The sequence below is a fragment of the Halichoerus grypus genome, chromosome 3 (assembly GCF_964656455.1).
Source record: "Halichoerus grypus chromosome 3, mHalGry1.hap1.1, whole genome shotgun sequence".
NCBI lineage: Eukaryota > Metazoa > Chordata > Mammalia > Carnivora > Phocidae > Halichoerus > Halichoerus grypus.
Window position 1 is genome coordinate 117,983,305 of NC_135714.1, and position 18,786 is coordinate 118,002,090.

An 18,786-nucleotide genomic window follows, 5' to 3' on the forward strand; every position below is an offset into this window, starting at 1 on the left:
AACTCACCAATAAAATTAGGGAACTTCTCTTCTAGAATGAGGCTGAATGTTTCCCTAACATGGCTCCTTCCACATGGAAGTATATATCAGGTATAAGAAAAAACCATCTCCTCTCTCCTCACCCCCCACTCCATCACATTTAGGAGTACTCTATAGAAATGCACCTTGAGTTCAGAAAACATGTCTTTTTCACTTTGTACCCATAATCTAACTCAAGCATGGTACCTAGAAGATGTCAGTTACTCAACAAATACTTTCTGATGACATGAGCAAATAAAATTGGCAGTTGAAGATGACATGACTTGATAGCTTTCCATTGAGGAGAGTGTAAAAGAGAAGAGGATAGCCCCCATTGAGTAAGCCTGCATGATCTGGGGAGGAATGAAAGGAACCAGAGGAACTAAAAGGGAAAAGAGCAGTGGGAACCTACTAAGACTTTGGATGTAAGATGAATGTCTGTTTGGGATGATGACACAATATATTGCATTTCATTGATGTCATCCTCTATTTCTCATATTTTGTTCAAGTTGGCAGCTATCCTGGACTTTGTGGTTTCAGGTATGTGGTGAGTGAAAATATGTCCAATGATAATTACTGTATTGTATTGTCTTCTGCTACCAGAAGCAGTCAAAAACATAATTTCAGCCCTAGCAAGTTCATTGTGATGTATTATATCATATTATCTAAAACTCTTTTGGATGTAAATAGCAGAAACCAATTCAAGTAATTAAAGCAAAAGAGGGAATAGGATAAGGAAATAGCCATGTCTTAAAGAACCACTATCAGTTTGGCCTCAGAAAGGGCCCCAAATCTTGAACTGAAAAGGTACAGGAAACCAGGCAACATTCTTTTTCCATTTCTTAATCTCTGTGCTTTATGTGACTCTTAATACTTCTATTCTTCCAGGTACTGGTCTCTGCTATACAACACCTGAGTTTGTACATCTCTTCCAATTAAGAGAAAAACTCAAAGACTCAAATCTTTTATCCGGGTACCATAGAAAACCACCAAGCACATCCTCGAGCCCTCCTGGGCAGGGAAGAAAGTCAGTGCCCCATCCAATTGCTGAGTATAGTCTCTAGTACTGCCTCACCGGCAAGCCTGGCCAGAGACTCTGGGGGGCTGTGGAGTCCATACTGTAGCCCTCCTCAGGCTGGGTCAAGTCAGCAGGCTTGCGCAACTGCAGAGCATAACCTCTGACACTGTCTTCAAGGGAGCCCAGACAGTGACCCCAGGCAGACTTGGACCTGAGCCAGCCGTACTACCCACAGCCTGTGGTCTCTTCCAGGCACAGAGCCCAGCCAGCACACCCAATCATGGAGCATAGCCAACAGTCCCATCCAACTATAAGGCACAGCTGATAGCCCTGCTCGACTAGGGACCCCAGCCAGAAGCCTTACCAAAGAGTGGAACATAGCCAGCAGACTGCCCAATCATGAAGCCCAGCCTGCAGCCCAGCCTGAACACACAGAGTCTACCCAGTGGCACCCTACATCTGGCTGGGGAGCCAAGTCAGATGAACATAGATTAAAAAATTCTCAACAAAATACTGGCAAACCAAATTCGGCAGCACATTAAAAAGATCATACACAATGACCAAGTGGGATTTATTCTTGGGATGCAAAGATGGTATAACATATGCAAATCAATAAATATCATATACCACATTAATAAAATGAAAGGTAAAAATCACATGATCTCAATAAATGCAGAAAAAGTATTTGACAATAGAACATCCTTTGATGATAAAAACTCTCAACAAATTGAGTATAGAAGAAACATCTTGACATAAGAAAGGCTATTATATGACAAACCATAGTTGTCACTTTAACGGTGAAAGGTTGAAAGCTTTTCTAAGACCAGCAACAACTCTCACCATTCCTATTCAACATGGTACTGGGAGTCCTAGCCAGAGTAATTAGGCAAGAAAAAGAAATAAAGGGAATTCAAATCATAAAGGAAGAACTAAAATTGTCTTTGTTTGAAGATGACAAGATCATATATTCACTAAACTAAATACTCTATAAAAAACTATAGACCTAATAAACAAATTCAGTGAAGTAGCAGGATACAAAATCAACACATAAAAATCTGTTGCATTTCTGTATACTAACAAGAAAGTATATGAAAAAAGAAATAAAGAAAAGAATCCTATTCACAATATTATCAAAAACACTAAAATACTTAAGAATAAGTTTAATCAAGGAGATGAAAAATTTGTACACTGAAAATTATAAAACAATGATTAAAGAAACTGAAGGAGACCCAAATAAATGGAAAGATATCCCATGTTACTGGATCAGAAAAATTAACATTGTCAAATGTCCCTACAACCCAAAGCAATCTATAGATTCAATGCAATCCATACCAAAATTCCAATGGCATTTTTCACAGAAATAAAAAAAAAATTCTAAAATTTGTATGGAACCCATAATAGATCCCAAATATCCAAAGCAAACTTGAGAAAGAAGAACAAAGCTGGAGGCACCACCCTTCTTGATTTCACACTTTATTATGTAGCTGTAGTAATCAAATAGCATGGCACTGGCATAAAAGTAGACACATAGGCCAATGGAATAGAATCAAGAGCCCAGAAATACATCCATGCATATACGGCCAACCAGTATTTGACAAGGAAACCCAGAATGTTCAATAGGGAAAGGTAACCTTCAATAAATGGTGCTAGGAAATCTGGATAATCACACACAGAATAATGAAATTTAACCCCTATCTGAAACCACTCACAAAAATTAACTCAATAAAGGAGCACCTGTATGGCTCAGTCAGTTAAGTGTCTCTGCCTTCAGCTCGGCTCATGATTTTAGGGTCCTAGAGTCAAGCCCCACGTCCAGCTCCCTGTTCAGCAGGGAGTCTGCTTCTCCCTCTCCCTCTGTCCCTCCTCCCTGCCCCGCTTGTGCTCTCTCTCAATCTCTCTAATAAATAAATAAAATCTTTTTTAAAAATTAACTCTAGATTAAGGACTTAAAAACTATAAAAAAACAAAAAACTCCTAAAGAAAACAATAAGAAAAATTTTCTTGATATTGTTCTTGGTGATAATTTTATGAAGATGACACCAAAAGCAGGAGTAACAAAAGTATATTAAACAAGTGGGGCTAATAAAATAAAAAGCTTCTGCACAGCAAAAGCAATAATCAACAAAATGTAAAGGCAACCTGTGAAATAGGAGAAAATGTTTGTAAATCATATATTTGATAAGGGGTTAATGTCCAAAATATATAAGGAACTCCTATAACTCAATAGCAAAAAAAAAAAAAAAAATTTTTTTAAATCCATTTTTAAAATGAGCAGAGGAGGGGCGCCTGGGTGGCTAAGCCGATTTTGGCTCAGGTCATGATCTCAGGGTCATGAGATGGAACACCGTGACAGGCTGCATGCTCAGCAAAGTCTGCTTGAGATTCTCTCTCTCCCTCTGCTCCTCTCTCCACTAATGTTCTCTCTCTCTCTGTCTCTCAAAAGAAAAGAAAATAATAAAATAAAATAAAATAAAATAGGCAGAGGACCTGAATAAATATTTTCCAAAAAGATATACAAATAGCCAACAGGTACATGCAAATGTGTTCAATATCACTAATCATCAGGGAAATTCAAATCAAAACCACAAAGAAATACCACCCCATACCTGTTAGAATGACTAGTATCAAAAAAACAAGAAATAACAAGTGTTGATGAGAACGTGGAAAAAGTGTGTCCTTACACACTGTTGGTAGAGATGTACATTGGTCCAGTCGCTATAGAAAACAGTTTGGAGATTCCTCAAAAAAAAAAAAAAAAATAGAATTACAATATGACCCAACAATCCCACTTCTGGATATATATCCAAAGGAGATGAAATCAGAATCTCAAAGACATATCTATACAACCTTGTTCATTACACCATTATTTATATTGCTAAGATATAAAAACAACCTAAGTGTCCAATGGCAGATGAATGGACGATGAAAGTGTATACTTGAAATTTGCTAAGAGAGTAAATCTTAAATGTTATTGCCACAAAAAAAGTGGTAACTATGTAAGGTGATGGATGTGGTAACTAATCTTGATGTGGTAATCATTTTCACAATATCTACATATATCAAATCATCACATTATATACATTAAACTTACACAGTATCATTTGTCAATTATATCTTAATAAAGCTGGGTGGGGGGGGAACTGTATCAGATAATTCCCTGTTTTCCAAGAAAGTGTTCTTTAAATAATCTCAAATAATTTTTCTTTATTTTTCTAATTCCTTAAACAAATGTTATCTTGCTAGAAGAGTCACTTTTCATCCATTGTGAATTACGAAGAGTAGAAATAACTAAAAATTCACTTTATTTCTACAAAACCAGAAAAAATTTCAAATAATTTTACTGTACTCGCATTTTTCATATTAAAGCATTATAGTCAAATGAAAATTTTCTTTTCTTCTAAGATAATAACTCTGTTTGATAATATGTCATGCAAAGTAGTTTTTGCTTAATGTTTTCACTTGGGGAAAAAAAAATTTAGAAGTTACAATTAGGCTAAAAAATTATAGCACCAGAAAAATATTTCTCAAAAAAAAAAAAAAAAGAAATTACAAATTGGCCTTGAGATGAATGTTGGTGAGCACTCAATAGTGTAGGTTAGATGTAATTTAATTTGAAAAAGAGGAGGGAAACATGCTAAGGAGAGACAACAGTAAAATTTCTGGAAAAAAAGATTTCCATTTGTTGATTATATAATTCTTGCAGTTACTTTCCTTTTCAAAATATATGTCTTGAGCTTATTGCCGTTTACTAACACTTTTGGCAATGTAAACTAATTAGATAAAATATAACAATAATTAAAAAAAGAAGTAAAATGGAAATCATTTTTTACTATTTGAAATGATTCTATCAGAGATTTTAGCAGAGTGTAAGATTTGAAATTTTGATAAAGTTCAACGTGCATATTATATCTGAATTTCATTTGTCTATGCCATAACACTGGGTAAAAACCAATGTCTTGAACATTGACTAATAAGTCCTCTACAATTGCTCCACTCTAGAGGTACATTACGTATGGTGTCCCCATGCTCTGGTTCCACTGGTCCTGCATTTATTTCCTTAAACAAGCCCTACTTTTTCTGGCTCAGGGCCTTTATCACACAGTTTGTTTTGCCTATAACACTCCTCATCCAGGCTCCACTTTACCTGATTAATGAGTACCCATCCTTCAATATCAATTCATACTACATCTCTAGGAAAGCCTTCCCCAACATCCTAGGACTAGATCACGTCTGGGTATACCGTTTTATAGCACCTGAGACCCTAATTTTAACGATACATTTGAATGACTAGGAGAAAAAATATTTGTACCCCCCAGCTTCACGAAGCAGAGGCAATACAAACTGTTAACCGTTTTGTATCTTTAGCACCTATCATATGGCTTAGCACTGGGGAGGTACTTAAAACTTTGACTTTAGTTCTCTAAGTAACAAATTTTGAAAGGAACATAACAATGGAAGAATAAGAAGTAAACATAAGTTTAAGGCAGAATTCAGAACATGAAAGAAATTTTTATGGTGTCTTTAGATTTTAGGAAATGGAATGCATGATGATAAAAGAACATTCGGGTATATAATCACAATGTTAATTACTATGACAAAAGTAAAATTAGTTTCTCTTATTTTTAAGAAAAAATAAAACGAGAGGAAAATAACTAGCTTGCTCACATTTTTCTTAGGGTTATCCTCACCTATACTTCGTTATTTTATTATAGCTGGAGGGTATTTCAATTTTTGTAGTATTTAACCTGAATTAACAACTTTGAAACCCTGTTTCACATCTTTCAGAGATTAATAAATCTTCAAAGCTAAAGTTTTAAAAGGTATTGAATCCTAATTACATTTTTATTTCTGAATTCTTTCAAACATCAAACGTTTTTTGAAAGAATTAGCCCATGCCTGCTGGTGACCAGGTGTTCTTAAGCTTAAGACTATAAAAACAATAAGATGGCTATAAAGACCTGACCTTCAAAGTCAGATCTCCAGGAAGTTGCAAATACAATTTTTAGGGCATGTGGAAGCAAAAGCAACAGTAGTTATCCATGGCCCACCCACCCAATCCCAGCATATATAATGATCTCAAATCTTCATAGACATAGCCTAAAAATTCAAGTAGAAAATTATTAGAGGTAGTTTAGCAGCAAAAGTTTTTGTAAACCTAAACTAGCATGTTTAAGAGCCTAATGATAGTTTAAAAGCAAATTATTAGCCATTATGTATTATCTAAGTTTTTCTGTATATTTTTATTAAACATATTTCCAGTCACATTCATTAACTTTAAAATAAGTATATCTACATATGACATGGTTTATATTTCTTTTGAAAATAGTTTAAATTTAACAGGTGCCAACGTTATGAGTTTACTTTTTTGTTGTTCTCCCAAAGCATTTCACCAGGGAAAAGTGCTACTCAATCTCCTATGTCTACTTCAAAGAGAGTTTTGGTCATCAAAACTTTAGGTTCCTTCTACTCTACATTTTTGAGCATTTTTTTCAAATTATTATGAAAATGATACCTTATTGAAAATATAAAAACCTAAATGTCTTTTCACAGGAAAAGTTCATAGTAGGTCATTTGACTGTTCATTTCCTCTATCAGGACCCACTTACTGACATGAACTGGGGATGGGGGGCAGTGGAAGGGAAAGAAAAAGAGAGAATGGGAGGGGAGAGGGTGGGAGGGAAGAGACTGAAACTCCCCAGTTTTCTTACATTCTGAAGTTAAGATATTCCACGGAAATATTCTTTCCATAGAATCTAATGGATAAGCAATTGTATTGCTTAAATTTAGAGGTAATAAAAACTGCATCTAAGAAAAAATTATCATGAAACCTAATGAATACAAACCATTCATTTATTCATTGAATATATTAATTTAATAAACATTGAGTACCTACTATGCTTCAGTCAGTGATAGGCACACACACACACACACACACACAATTTCAAATCTAGGCAGAGAAGGGAGCCAAGTACAACAATTTCAAAGGTGTGATGAGTTCTACAGAAAAGGTGCACCTAAGATGGTGAAGGTATTCAGGGATCAATCTTGGGGAAGGTTTCTGGAAGAGGTGACTTTTGAACTCGATCTTGAATGCTGGGTAGAAATTTGCTATGTGGAAAGTAGATGATAGGAATGGGCAAGGAAAATATAATTCCTGTAATCCACAGTGTGTCAAATGAAATAATAGCATCTTTTTTGTTGTTACTGTTAAACTACTGGAAAAAAAACATTTTATATGGCTGCAGAGAATGTAGAGTACCTGGAGAAAGGACAGCAGATTATTCAAAGCACTGTGTTATGCAGAGGAGTTTGGATTTATCCAACCAAAAAAAATAAAAAGTAAATGTAAAGCCATGGAAGACTTTTACTATATTTGTGTTTCAGAAAGAACATTCTGGAGAAACATGTGAAGGCTGAAATAGAGATAGACAAGACATGAGACTTTTGTTAAGAGGCAAGAAATAAGAAGACTGAACTAAGACAGGAGACAATAGAAGAGAGAAGTTGGTAGATATTTCAGACCAGAGCACAGATGGACATAAGCCATGAGGAAGAAGAGTGTCTACAGTCTTTAGTGTTTGCTACCACTTTGAGTTTTTAGTATAGGGAATTGATGCCAAGGGGAATACACCAACAAATTCACAGAATCAATGATAGATAAATCCAATCATCAAAACCAAAGCCTTCAATTTGTTGGGATGTATACTGCTTAAAAAAAAAAAAAAAAAAAAAGCAAAACATGACTTTTCTTATGTAAACTATCAAATGTTTATTTCCATTTAAAATATTTTCAAGTAAAAAATATGGACAAAAATACATACACAAAGCTTGAAGCAACTAGAAGCATGACGGGTATGCAGATACATATATACAAATGAAATTAAATTCATTGCAAAATTGAGTGACATCATATTGCACAAAAATTTATTCGATACAAAAACACATGTGTCAAGACTTTCCATCAGATGAAAGCACTCTTATTTCATAGTATCTTACCACTCACACAAAGAGCCCATAAACACCATCTGGCAGTGTGATTGCTGTACCAGAACTCTCCCCAGAGGGAAATCATTAAACTGTAGAAAAATCCATTTTATTTCACATATCACATGATGGTATAGGCATCAGTGCCAGAGACCCTTAAGAAACACAACACAATCCACACATGAAAGTCCCTTTGCACCATTTATATTTTCATAGTTAAATATCTAAATAATTCAGTACTCCTAATATGGTTGGAATGTAGACACAGAAAAGGAATTCTGCTATTTAAGAATTTAGCAATGTAAGACATTGTGTAGAATTTGTGCAAAATACACACAGACCCCTTTACCAAGTTTTATCATCATATTGTCAGAGTGAAGAAACCCCACCACAGATGAAGACCATTTAGGATACTGAGGTTCATTCTTCCTCAGATGGACTTCTCTGTTCCTGTATTTTAGATGACCGGGCCAAACACTGTTCCCCCTGCCCCTCAGTTAGGGGAATGGTACAAGGTCATGACAAATGCATTACAGATTCACGGTAGGGGTTAGAGCTGGTCTATAAATTATAGTTGAAACATAGATCAAAGAGGTGGCTGCCAGCACAACCCTCCAGAGGATTCTGACTACCATTTGTTCCACTGGTCTAACCTGATTCCGTGGGTGCAAATTATTGATGCTTGCCATATAGAATGTCAGAGGCATTTAAACACAATAATATACAGAACCTAATAATATGTTAATATGAACATACCAACACACATATTTGCTATCCCTTGATAACTGAAAAAAAAAAGTCACTGATACTAGGGAGATTTAACACAAAGCTCACTAAATCCATTTTTATATAAAGTAAATACAGATATACATACAATAAAAAGACACAAAAAATTCATCATGAAATGAATTCTGAGTCAATAACTAAACACCATCTCTACCAGTGCATCACTACCATCTAATCCACTCTACGGTAAGTAAAAAAAAAAAAAAAAAAAAAAAATTCTATGAAATCTGGAGTGAAATATTTGTCAGAAAAGTAGGACAAATTAAGTTTGTCAAGCATTTGGTACAAGAGGCCATTTGTCTTGCTTTTTTCTGACTTGTGTTTATTATAAAAACACAGGTAGCCAACATGTAGCATTAGTAAACACAACTACATGTCTGTTCACCAATTTGGCACAGAGAGAAGACTCTATATTTCATGGTATTAAGCAATGAACTCTTAACACATCCTTAACACATCTAATGCTTATGTTTGCAAAGTTCTCAAAATGTTGAGGGGTACCACTGAAAACTCATTACTATTACATTGCAACACATCTACAAAGAAATAGAAACTTGAGGCCCACGCCTATGTTCAAAATAACATTGGCCCCAAATATCCTAAAAGAGTAAAGTCATATGTCACTCTCTGTACATGAATAATGTCAAAAGAAGAATCCGGTTTTCAACATGTAAGTATCCACAGTTTAGTTCCAGATTTATAGCATTGGTAATACTATTCACAAGGGAAAACTATTAAGTAAAAAATTTCTCCAGGGAGAGGATCAAAAAAAAAAAATCCAAGACTACTTAAAATTTTTGGAGGACTCTTGTGGTTTATGTGATAACCATAGATATATATTGGGGTCTTTTTTTATTTTTGCTTCCAGAGCAATTAAAAAGTGCTATACTGTAGTGTTTGAAATCATTAAAACAACAGTAGTTTAATGTAGATCACTCATATTCTGTTAAAAGCATACATTCATTTGAAACAATCTGTTTTATTTGCCCAGAGTATTATTTTACTTTAAGATAATTTTCTTTATATTACATTAGTCAGTAAATGGAAATTTGGAATGGAGAACTTCTAGGGAAAAAATAATTCCAAAATCTTTTGAAATAAGACAGTTCAAACCTAGAACCAGGAACCACATTGCATTGCCTCCAGGTGTGATACAAATGAGCTTCTGAGGATGTACTGAAGACTGTTAACCTAGTAGGAGTAAGAGAGGTCTATCTTCACAGTCATCATCTAAGTCAAATCCCTCCCAACCCATCCAATTACCCAGATGTAACATCGAAAGGCCTAATACGTTTTCCCATAAGATTCTGTGCAAAGTACATTGTCACCCACGGTGCTCAAAATACAGTCACTTCTGCAAAAGACATAACTGTGATTCAGTCTTTTTTGTTTGTTTCTCTAGCTTTCAGCATGACCTTTAAAGACTTCAAGAGGTAATAAGGAAGGACTCAGCAAACAAGTCTTCTAACCAATAAATTAATTCGCTTGAAAGTCATACTTTAAAAAGAAGTCAGTAGTGTAAGTTACTGTGGAAGGAAAAACAAGTATGTTCACTTTCAAACCAGTGCATCCATCTGCATGTCTCTCAGATGCCTACCGCTCCACAGTTTTCTTGAGAGAATTTTTATCTATAAAATTGTTAAGGCTGTTACTGATACCATAAAGGTACCCTGTGTCCAAGTAGTTGAAATACACACATGTAATAGATAACTACTTGAGATAACCATCTCCCAGTGATATTTTAAGGCCAGTGGTAACAAAGAGAGGAGAGGTGAGGACTCCCAAGGAAGTAAATCAAGTGGCAATTTCACACTAAGGATATCTAGGGTCATTGTATAAATTCAAATTAAGACTAACTCCCATCTCAAGGCTATCATGTCGAAATATGACCAAAAAAAAACAAAGGAAATCATTGATTCATTTAAAAGAAAAAACAGAAATGGTTCAAAAAGATCAAGTTAATATCCTTAGGAGGTTATAAAGAAGGACAATATCTCACAACATGGAAACCTGGTGAACTTTCTGTGAGACCAGGATTTACACCTTTGTGAATTTGTAGTGAATCTAAAAATAGACCAAGCATTTATTTTTAGACACCAACTAATTTGAAAATGCAACAAAAGGAAGTAAGGATTATCTTTAAAACTTGGCTGTTAAAATAACTTTTTAAGAACAGTACTAAAACTACCTAGAGGTTACACTTTTAGGTATTATATATATTGAGATATATTTAAAATACTGTTTATGAGAACATTAACCTAAAATACACGTATAGGTAATAAATTTTTACCTTACATATAAATTATGTAAACAGAAGCTGTCAAGATGTCTCATTATCTACTCTATATCTGCCACGAGTTTCTCGCCAGTTACACAATGTCATGCTTTAATTCCTGACTTTGAATTGTTAACAAAGTAAAATGTGACTCTGTAAAAATTATCAGCACTAACATACAGCATATCGTGTTGGGCAAAATGAAGAAAGATTACATTTAAGTAAAATCAGTCTTTTACTCACTTGCATTCAAATCCCAAATATCACTATATTTCTTTCCTAACTAAGAAAAAGAATTACAATTAAAACCCTATTTGTTGTTTTTCTATCATTCAGAACTGAATCATAAAATATGTCAAAAGTGAACTCTCTCCTTATATATCGCAAAATATATATTATGAGAAAGCCATTTATAATCATATATAGATACTTCAATTAACTCAAAACTTTATTATTTAAAAATGTATTCTATAAATGGCCCATGTTTATTTCTACTAGAAAAAGTAATGGAAGTTTATTTTACCATACTCACAGGGAAAGATGCAGAATTTGTAGGGCCAGAAATGTATAAAATTTTTCTGATCTTCTTCAAGAAAATTAATACACATTTCCTAATGCAACATTAGGTACAGGACCTTGGAAGGGGCATGTCTAAGTGAGGGGCACGGAAGCTACATTCCATTAGTTACTTGGGATATCCACTTATGCACAACAGACAATTAATTTTTAATATTTCTCTGACTATGCTGCATAATAAGTTACATCAAAATATCATTACTTCCAGTCACATGCTGTCTTTCATTTCCTGCTACTCCGACCTTCAGTATTCTATCTTTTCATAACCTACACCTCAATTATAAGAAATCCACCATAGGTCAAAGATGCCTTCTTTCTTGGTTGGCATTACATTCATCTACAAATAGAGATAAAATAATGAGTTTCCTGAAGACTGATTACAGTTCATAAAAAATTAAGTAATTATACTCAGGTTAACTATCTGTTAATATACCAAATAGCAACTGGGGAAACAATTTTACCAGGCACGTAAAATAATCCAGAAATTTGTTTCAACGTACATGTTTTAGTGTTGGAGAAACTGCTATGCATTGCTAATGTAACCTAATAACCTATTGTACTTTTGTGCCAGCAGAGATGGGGGAGAATACAGTATAAGCACATATGTATATGTGAACATTTATATTGGATGCTGGAGTCCGCCATCTTTTCTAGGGCAAATCTTTAATCTCCTGAAGAAAGACAAGAACAAGATCTACTTCCAGCTGACCTAAACATTCATAGTAGTCTAGTTTTCCTCAACTGATCAAAGAAATACCTCAGAAAAATAACCTAACATTTTTAAAAGTGAGTCAAAAACATTTACTGAAATATTCCTATTGTGTAAGGAGAATCAGTTCAGTTTTTAATCAAATTGTTTTAGCTTTGGAAGTCTTTACTAATCTGTTTAATACGCAATTAAATACTTGAGACTCCATGTAACCCAAAAAGTAGCACATTTGAAAATAATATATTAGTTGTCTTAAACTGTATTGGCCACTTTTACATTTTGTGTTATAATAAACTCATAATATGTATATAAACATTTGAATATCCACACTGGTGCAAGTATATTGTAATGGTTTATATATAATTCTCTATATATATAATTTTAAATATATGAGAAAAAATTTTACTTAGTATAAATAAAAATATATATATTAGTGTTCAGGAGAGTTTTCAAATAGAATTGGTTTGATGTGATACCATCTGAATAAAAATTATGAATACTGATTTCCTGATTATAGAAACTCTGCATCTTGTCATGATGTATCCTAAAAATAAGCTGAAGTACAACTTAATCTTTATTACTTTAAAATAAATTACTGACTGACTCTCTGTCTGGCTAAAAGTGGTATTACAGTAGCATCAGAAATTTAACAATGCAAAAATCATTTTTGAAAATGATGGAAAAAATATAAGAATGTATCCTAGTTAGCTTTTATAATGTTATATTTAAAGAGAAATTAAAACAAAAAATAAAGAAATAAAATGAGACCTATCTGCCACTGTAGTTATAAGCACATTACTCTCAGGAATAATCAAGAACTATGTAAACCTCTCCATGAGATTTTACCATTTTTTTTCATTAGACAAAACAAACAAACAAAAAAACAAACAAACCCCACAAAAACCCTTAAGAAGAGTTTGCTGGTTTATATTACATGGGCCTAGACTGTTAAAAAAAAAAAGGAATATAAAGACAATCTATTTTTTTTTACCTCAGCAACAATAGAATGGCATGAGATACAGACAAATGGATATAAGAAGCAGAGACTACAGATCAAATTTGAAAACCAGATGGTAAGAGAAAAAGGAAGGAATTTTTATAAATTCACTTAGAGACCCAAACACCAGGTTTGGCCGAAAATAATATCAATCTTGGATGTGTATTAAATGTTATCAAGAGCAAAAACTGAAATTAGTGAATTGGAATTGCCTCAAATTATAAATCATCATTTCTACTTCGGTCAATTTTCTATGAACCTATATCAGCTCTTAACGATTTTAATCAGTGCAGTTGTTTCAAAAATTGTTACTTTTAAAATTAGAGGATGAAACATACTCTCGTATGACTATTTAATCTTGGATGTATGTAAATAATAGTTTACACATTCCATCATTATATTACACTATATGAAAATTCCACAGTATTTTCTAAACCTTGCATAAAAACACCTATCTGAATACACACACAGTTTCTCCTTCTTTCAGTGAATTTGTTATCAGTTATCTCTTTTGCAAGTTGAATGATAATTAAGGTGAGGAAATTACTGACAAAGCTGAGATAAAGAAGTGGAAAATTTTAGAAACATCAGTTGTAAATCTTATTTAGCAGTGACATTTCTTCCTCAATTTTTATGTAAATATATGCCTTTTCCTAATTAATCTGGACAGTTTCATCTGAAGAGATATTTTAACAGAATATAAAATATATAAAGGAAATGTACAAACTGTCAAAATTTATCACCATATAAAAATAGCTATGAGATTAAAAAATTGCATATAGATATGATTATAGGGTTGGGCATAATATTTTGGGTATTCTCTTTCTTGTTGATTTCTGTCTTATATGGACATTGCAATTTGAAGATTTAAAAATGCATATTTTTAACTATATTACCAAGGGGTAAATTATTAGTGAAACAAATGATTGTCCTTAAGAGCCTTTAATAACAAACTGACTATTGCTTTGCTCTAAAAAAGATGTTACATCCTTTCCTGATCAAGTGGGCTTCCATGAAAACAAAGTGGCCCATAACTGTGGTGCTTCCTGATAATGAGTGAAAAAAAAATCTTAACATAATCAATTATCGAAAATTTTTAGATATAATTCCTGTATTTTTCTCACAAACAATAGCCCCTGGAAACTCTTCTTTAATGTATTCATTAAAATTAGGCATATCCCCTCTGTCCTTTGTTCAAAATGCTCTGGGAATAACACACTAAAAGATGAGTGATATCTAAGTTGGTATCTAAGGGGAAGCAATGCAATGCCAACATAAAATAAATTTCTTTCTTTCCTCAGTCCATAATGATGATGTATGGTTCCCCTGCCCCAGAAGAGTAGAAAACACTTTTCACAGTATAGTCATCTACGGTATATAAAAATTGTTTCTATAAAAGCCATATATACAGAAAACATCTCGGTGTTCATGATTAGATATGTTATATGGACCACTAAAGTAATTGTTCATTCGGTAGTCTATTTCCTCTAACTTCATGTAGGTATCAGGAATTCCAAAATCATGTGAACTCATGGAATACTTGCATAGCATATCTGCTTTCAATAACTACAAGGAGTTATAACTAAATTTCTTAGAAACCAACTTGAACACACCAAAAGATATGAATAGCAATAACCGATTCCTTTAGTCCATCACCAAAGTTGCAATCTTCTGGATTTTCATAAAATGAAGTGAAGATCCACATTTTGTTTCAGCCCTTTGGGCAGAAACAAGGCCAAGCATAGATTGCCAAGATTTCAAATGCATTAATTCATAATTTATGACAATCTTCTTCTGGTACAACTTCCAGTATTATTTGTAATGTTCTGGTTATTCTGTCTACAAAGAAATAAAGAAGAGAAATTAAAAATGCACAGAACTCAGAAATGCGTAAAAACAGCAAAATGTGAATTATTTGGGGTTGAATACTGAAAACACACAACCGCATATTTCATAGAGCACTTTCAAGAATTATTTACTTCATTAAAATCCCATCATGCTCAATTAATTTATTTGTCACTTCTGTAACTTCCCATGATGGCTTCTCAGCAAGAATACATTAATATTTTGTATTCAAATAGGAATTTTTATTCATAAACCAGGAGGCTGAAAATATTTTGAGGCAATAGAACCAAGATATAAATAAATGTTCAAAAATACACTTCATATTCGGTTTAAAATTGGTTTGTTGTTTTAGTACCTATGAGATTACAACCAATTCCTCAGAAAAATCAAAAGACTCATACTATAATGTCCAGTCTTAAACATGTAGCATATTGGGGCACCTGGGTGAATCAGTCATTAAGCGTCTGCCTTTGGCTCAGGTCATGATCCCAGGGTCCTGGGATCGGGCCCCACATCGGGCTCCCTGCTTACCAGGAAGCCTGCTTCTCCCTCTCTCACTCCCCCTGCTTGTGTTCCCTCTCTCGCTGTGTCTCTCTCTGTCAAATAAATAAATAAAATCTTAAAAAAAAAAAAAAAACATGTAATATTACTGAGTAAAACATGTTATGTCCCAGGGCCTTATTACCTCATCTGCAGAATGAGGGATTTGGAAGTGCCACCAGCAAGATGGAGGGCTAGGGGGTCCCAACACTTGCCTCCCCAACAAAAAACAAAAACAAAAACAAAAACAAAACAAAACAAGGGAACCAAAAAGTACCCCAAGAACAATAAATAAACAGCTATAAACTGAAGAAAACAAATCAGGGAAATTTCTAAACAACAAAGAAAAGGGGGCCAAAGTCTGGCAGAGCTAAAAAATTGAGGATGTCTGCATAGAAAAGTAAAGAAAGCATTTTGCCTGCATCATCCCATCCCCCAGTCAGAAGCTGAAAGACCCCAGCAAGCCTCGGTGTTGTGGATGTTTGCAGCTTTTGCTACCGAGTTCTCCCACGGTCCTCCCCAATGACACTGGTGTCAGCTGATGAAGCAGCCTGCAGCGCCCCCACTCTGCATCTGCTCCCAGAGGCTGGGGCTGTTGCTGAGGTGAGATTTACCCTTGGGGGTCTTGGTTGTTGATATGCCCACTCTTAAGGACTGGGGGCTACAGCACATCACCACACACAAGACTGGAGCTGCCACAGTTCTTTGCCCACTCCAGCCCCAGACTGGGGCTTTGTCCCATAATTACTGAGGCAACCCCTCCCCACTTAAGCCCTGCCCTCAGGGTCCCAAGTTACTCGTTGGCTGTCATTTTTGGGACTGTGCTGTTGCCCTGAGCCCTCCTCCGACAACTTTCCCAGGTCAAGACTCTGAACTATAATTGCTGAGACAGTCTCTTACTGTTCTGACTCCTACGCCTGGGTTCTAGGTCCTGGCTCGGACTCATCATTGCCAGGGGCACTGCCACTACCCTAAGAGTCACTCACTTCCTGTGTCTCGAGTCACACTTTGGCTACCATTATCAGGGCTGTGCCGCTACTGCTCCGAGAACCCCCATCCCAGGTCAAGACTCTGAGCTGTCATTGCTGAGATGGGCTCTTGCTGCCCTGATCCCTGTCCTATGGGTTCCAGGTCACAGCTCTGACCCATCATTGCTAGGGGCACTGACACTACCCGGAGCCCCACCCCTCAAGTTTCACGTTGGGGTTCTGACCCATCATTGCTGGGACAAGGTTACTGCTGCCCTTAACCCTACCCCCCAGGTCCTGGGTTGCAGCTCCAGAATGTCATTGCCAGGGCAGTGCGGCCACTGCCCTGTGCCCAGATCCCTGGAGCCCTACACGTACCTTAAACAGACTACTACCAGAGTTGTGCTATTGCTATCTTGTGAGTGTACTGGTGCCAGAATTGAGACTTTCACCCACATCCTCAGGCTCTGCTACCATCACATCTTGTTATTCCAGGACTCTTGCCACTGCTGCATTCCCTCCTACCAGCACAAGTCACAGTGGTGAGTCTTTGAGACCCAGGTACCAGTTACATGGGATATCTGCATATTCCCACACTCTAGACATTAGTGCCAGAGCCACAGCCAGCACATCTATGCCCCAGGATCTAGGCACTGTGATAGTTCCACATGCACCTGAGCCTAGGATGCCAGCTCCAATTCTGCTCTGAGGGCTCTGAGTGTCAACATGACTGACCAGGTGCCAAGGAGGGCCTCCTTAGCTAGAGCTGCCTCCCACGGGCAAAAAGATCCCAGTAAGGCTATCAGCAGATTTCTCAGCAGAAAACCTGCAGGGAATGGGATTATATATTCAAAGGGCTCAAAGAAAACAAAACAAAACAAAACAAAAAAACTGCCATCAACCAAGAATATTTTATCCAGAAAAGCTGTCATTAGGAAATAAAGGAGAGGTAAAGACTTTCCCAGACAAACAAAAGCTGAGGGAACTTAAAGCCAATAGACCTGCCTACAAGAAATGCTAAAGAGAGTTCTTCAAGATAAATTATATATATAGAGAGAGAAAGTAACATGAAAACATAGGAAAGTAGAAAATTCACTGGTGAGGATGAATATATAGTCAAATTCAAAATACTCTCATTTTGATCAGAGCAGAATTAAAAGAAATAGAGACAGAAAAACAACAGAACAAAAGCAATGAAATTAAGAACTGATTATTTGAATAGATAAACCTTTATCTACATTAACTAAGAAGAGGATTCAAAAAGTAAAATCAAAAGAAAGAGGAGGGGTGTTTGAGTGGCTCAGTCAGTTAAGCATCCAACTCTTGATTTCAGCTCAGATCATGATCTCAGGGTGGTGAGATGGAGCCCCGCATCGGACTCCACACTGGTCATGCAGCCTACTTAAGATTCTCTCTCTCCCTCTCCTTCTGCCCCTCCACCAGCCCTTTCTCTCTCTGTGTCCCCCTTTCAAAAAAAAAAGAGGAGACATTACAACTGATACCACAGAAATACAAAGGATTATGAGAGACTTCTATGAACACTTATATGCCAACAAACTGAATAACCTAGAATAAATGGATAAATCCTAGAAATATATGCTCTCCCAAGATTAAATCAGGAAGAAGTAGAATCTCAATAAACCAATATCAAGTAAGGTGATTCAATCAGTAATAAAAACCTCCCAACACAGAAAAGCCTAGAAATAAATGGTTTGCACTGGTAAATTCTAGCAAACCTTCAAGGAAGTATTAACATGAATCCTTCTCAAACTGTTCCAAAAAAATTCTAAAGGAAGGAACACTCCCAAACTCATTTTATGAGGCCAGCATTATGCTGACACCAAGGTCAGACAAAGACATTATAAGAAAAGAATATCATAGACTGATATTCCTGATGAATATAGATGCAAAAATTCTCAAAAATATTAGCAAGTAAAATTCAACAACACAATAAAAGGATCATTTACCTATGGTCAAGTGGGATTTATTTCTGGGATGCAAGGATGCATGAAACATATACTGGAAGTCCTAGCCAGAGCAATTAAGCAAGAAAAAGAAATAAATGGCACT

The 18,786-nt window shown here is 35.4% G+C and overlaps 1 protein-coding gene across 2 annotated transcripts in view; it reads right to left on the reverse strand.

The window, feature by feature from the left end:
• Window positions 1–7,087: 7,087 nt before the first annotated feature.
• The window catches only part of SLC7A11 (solute carrier family 7 member 11), an 83,076-nt gene continuing 71,377 nt past the window's right edge, over window positions 7,088–18,786 (reverse strand). For both annotated transcript variants that reach the window (XM_036112412.2, XM_036112413.2), the window contains one exon: window positions 7,088–15,202. In XM_036112412.2, coding sequence (XP_035968305.1) covers window positions 15,135–15,202 — 68 coding nt within the window. In that variant the 3' untranslated portion in view covers window positions 7,088–15,134. The remainder of the gene's footprint in view (window positions 15,203–18,786) is intronic.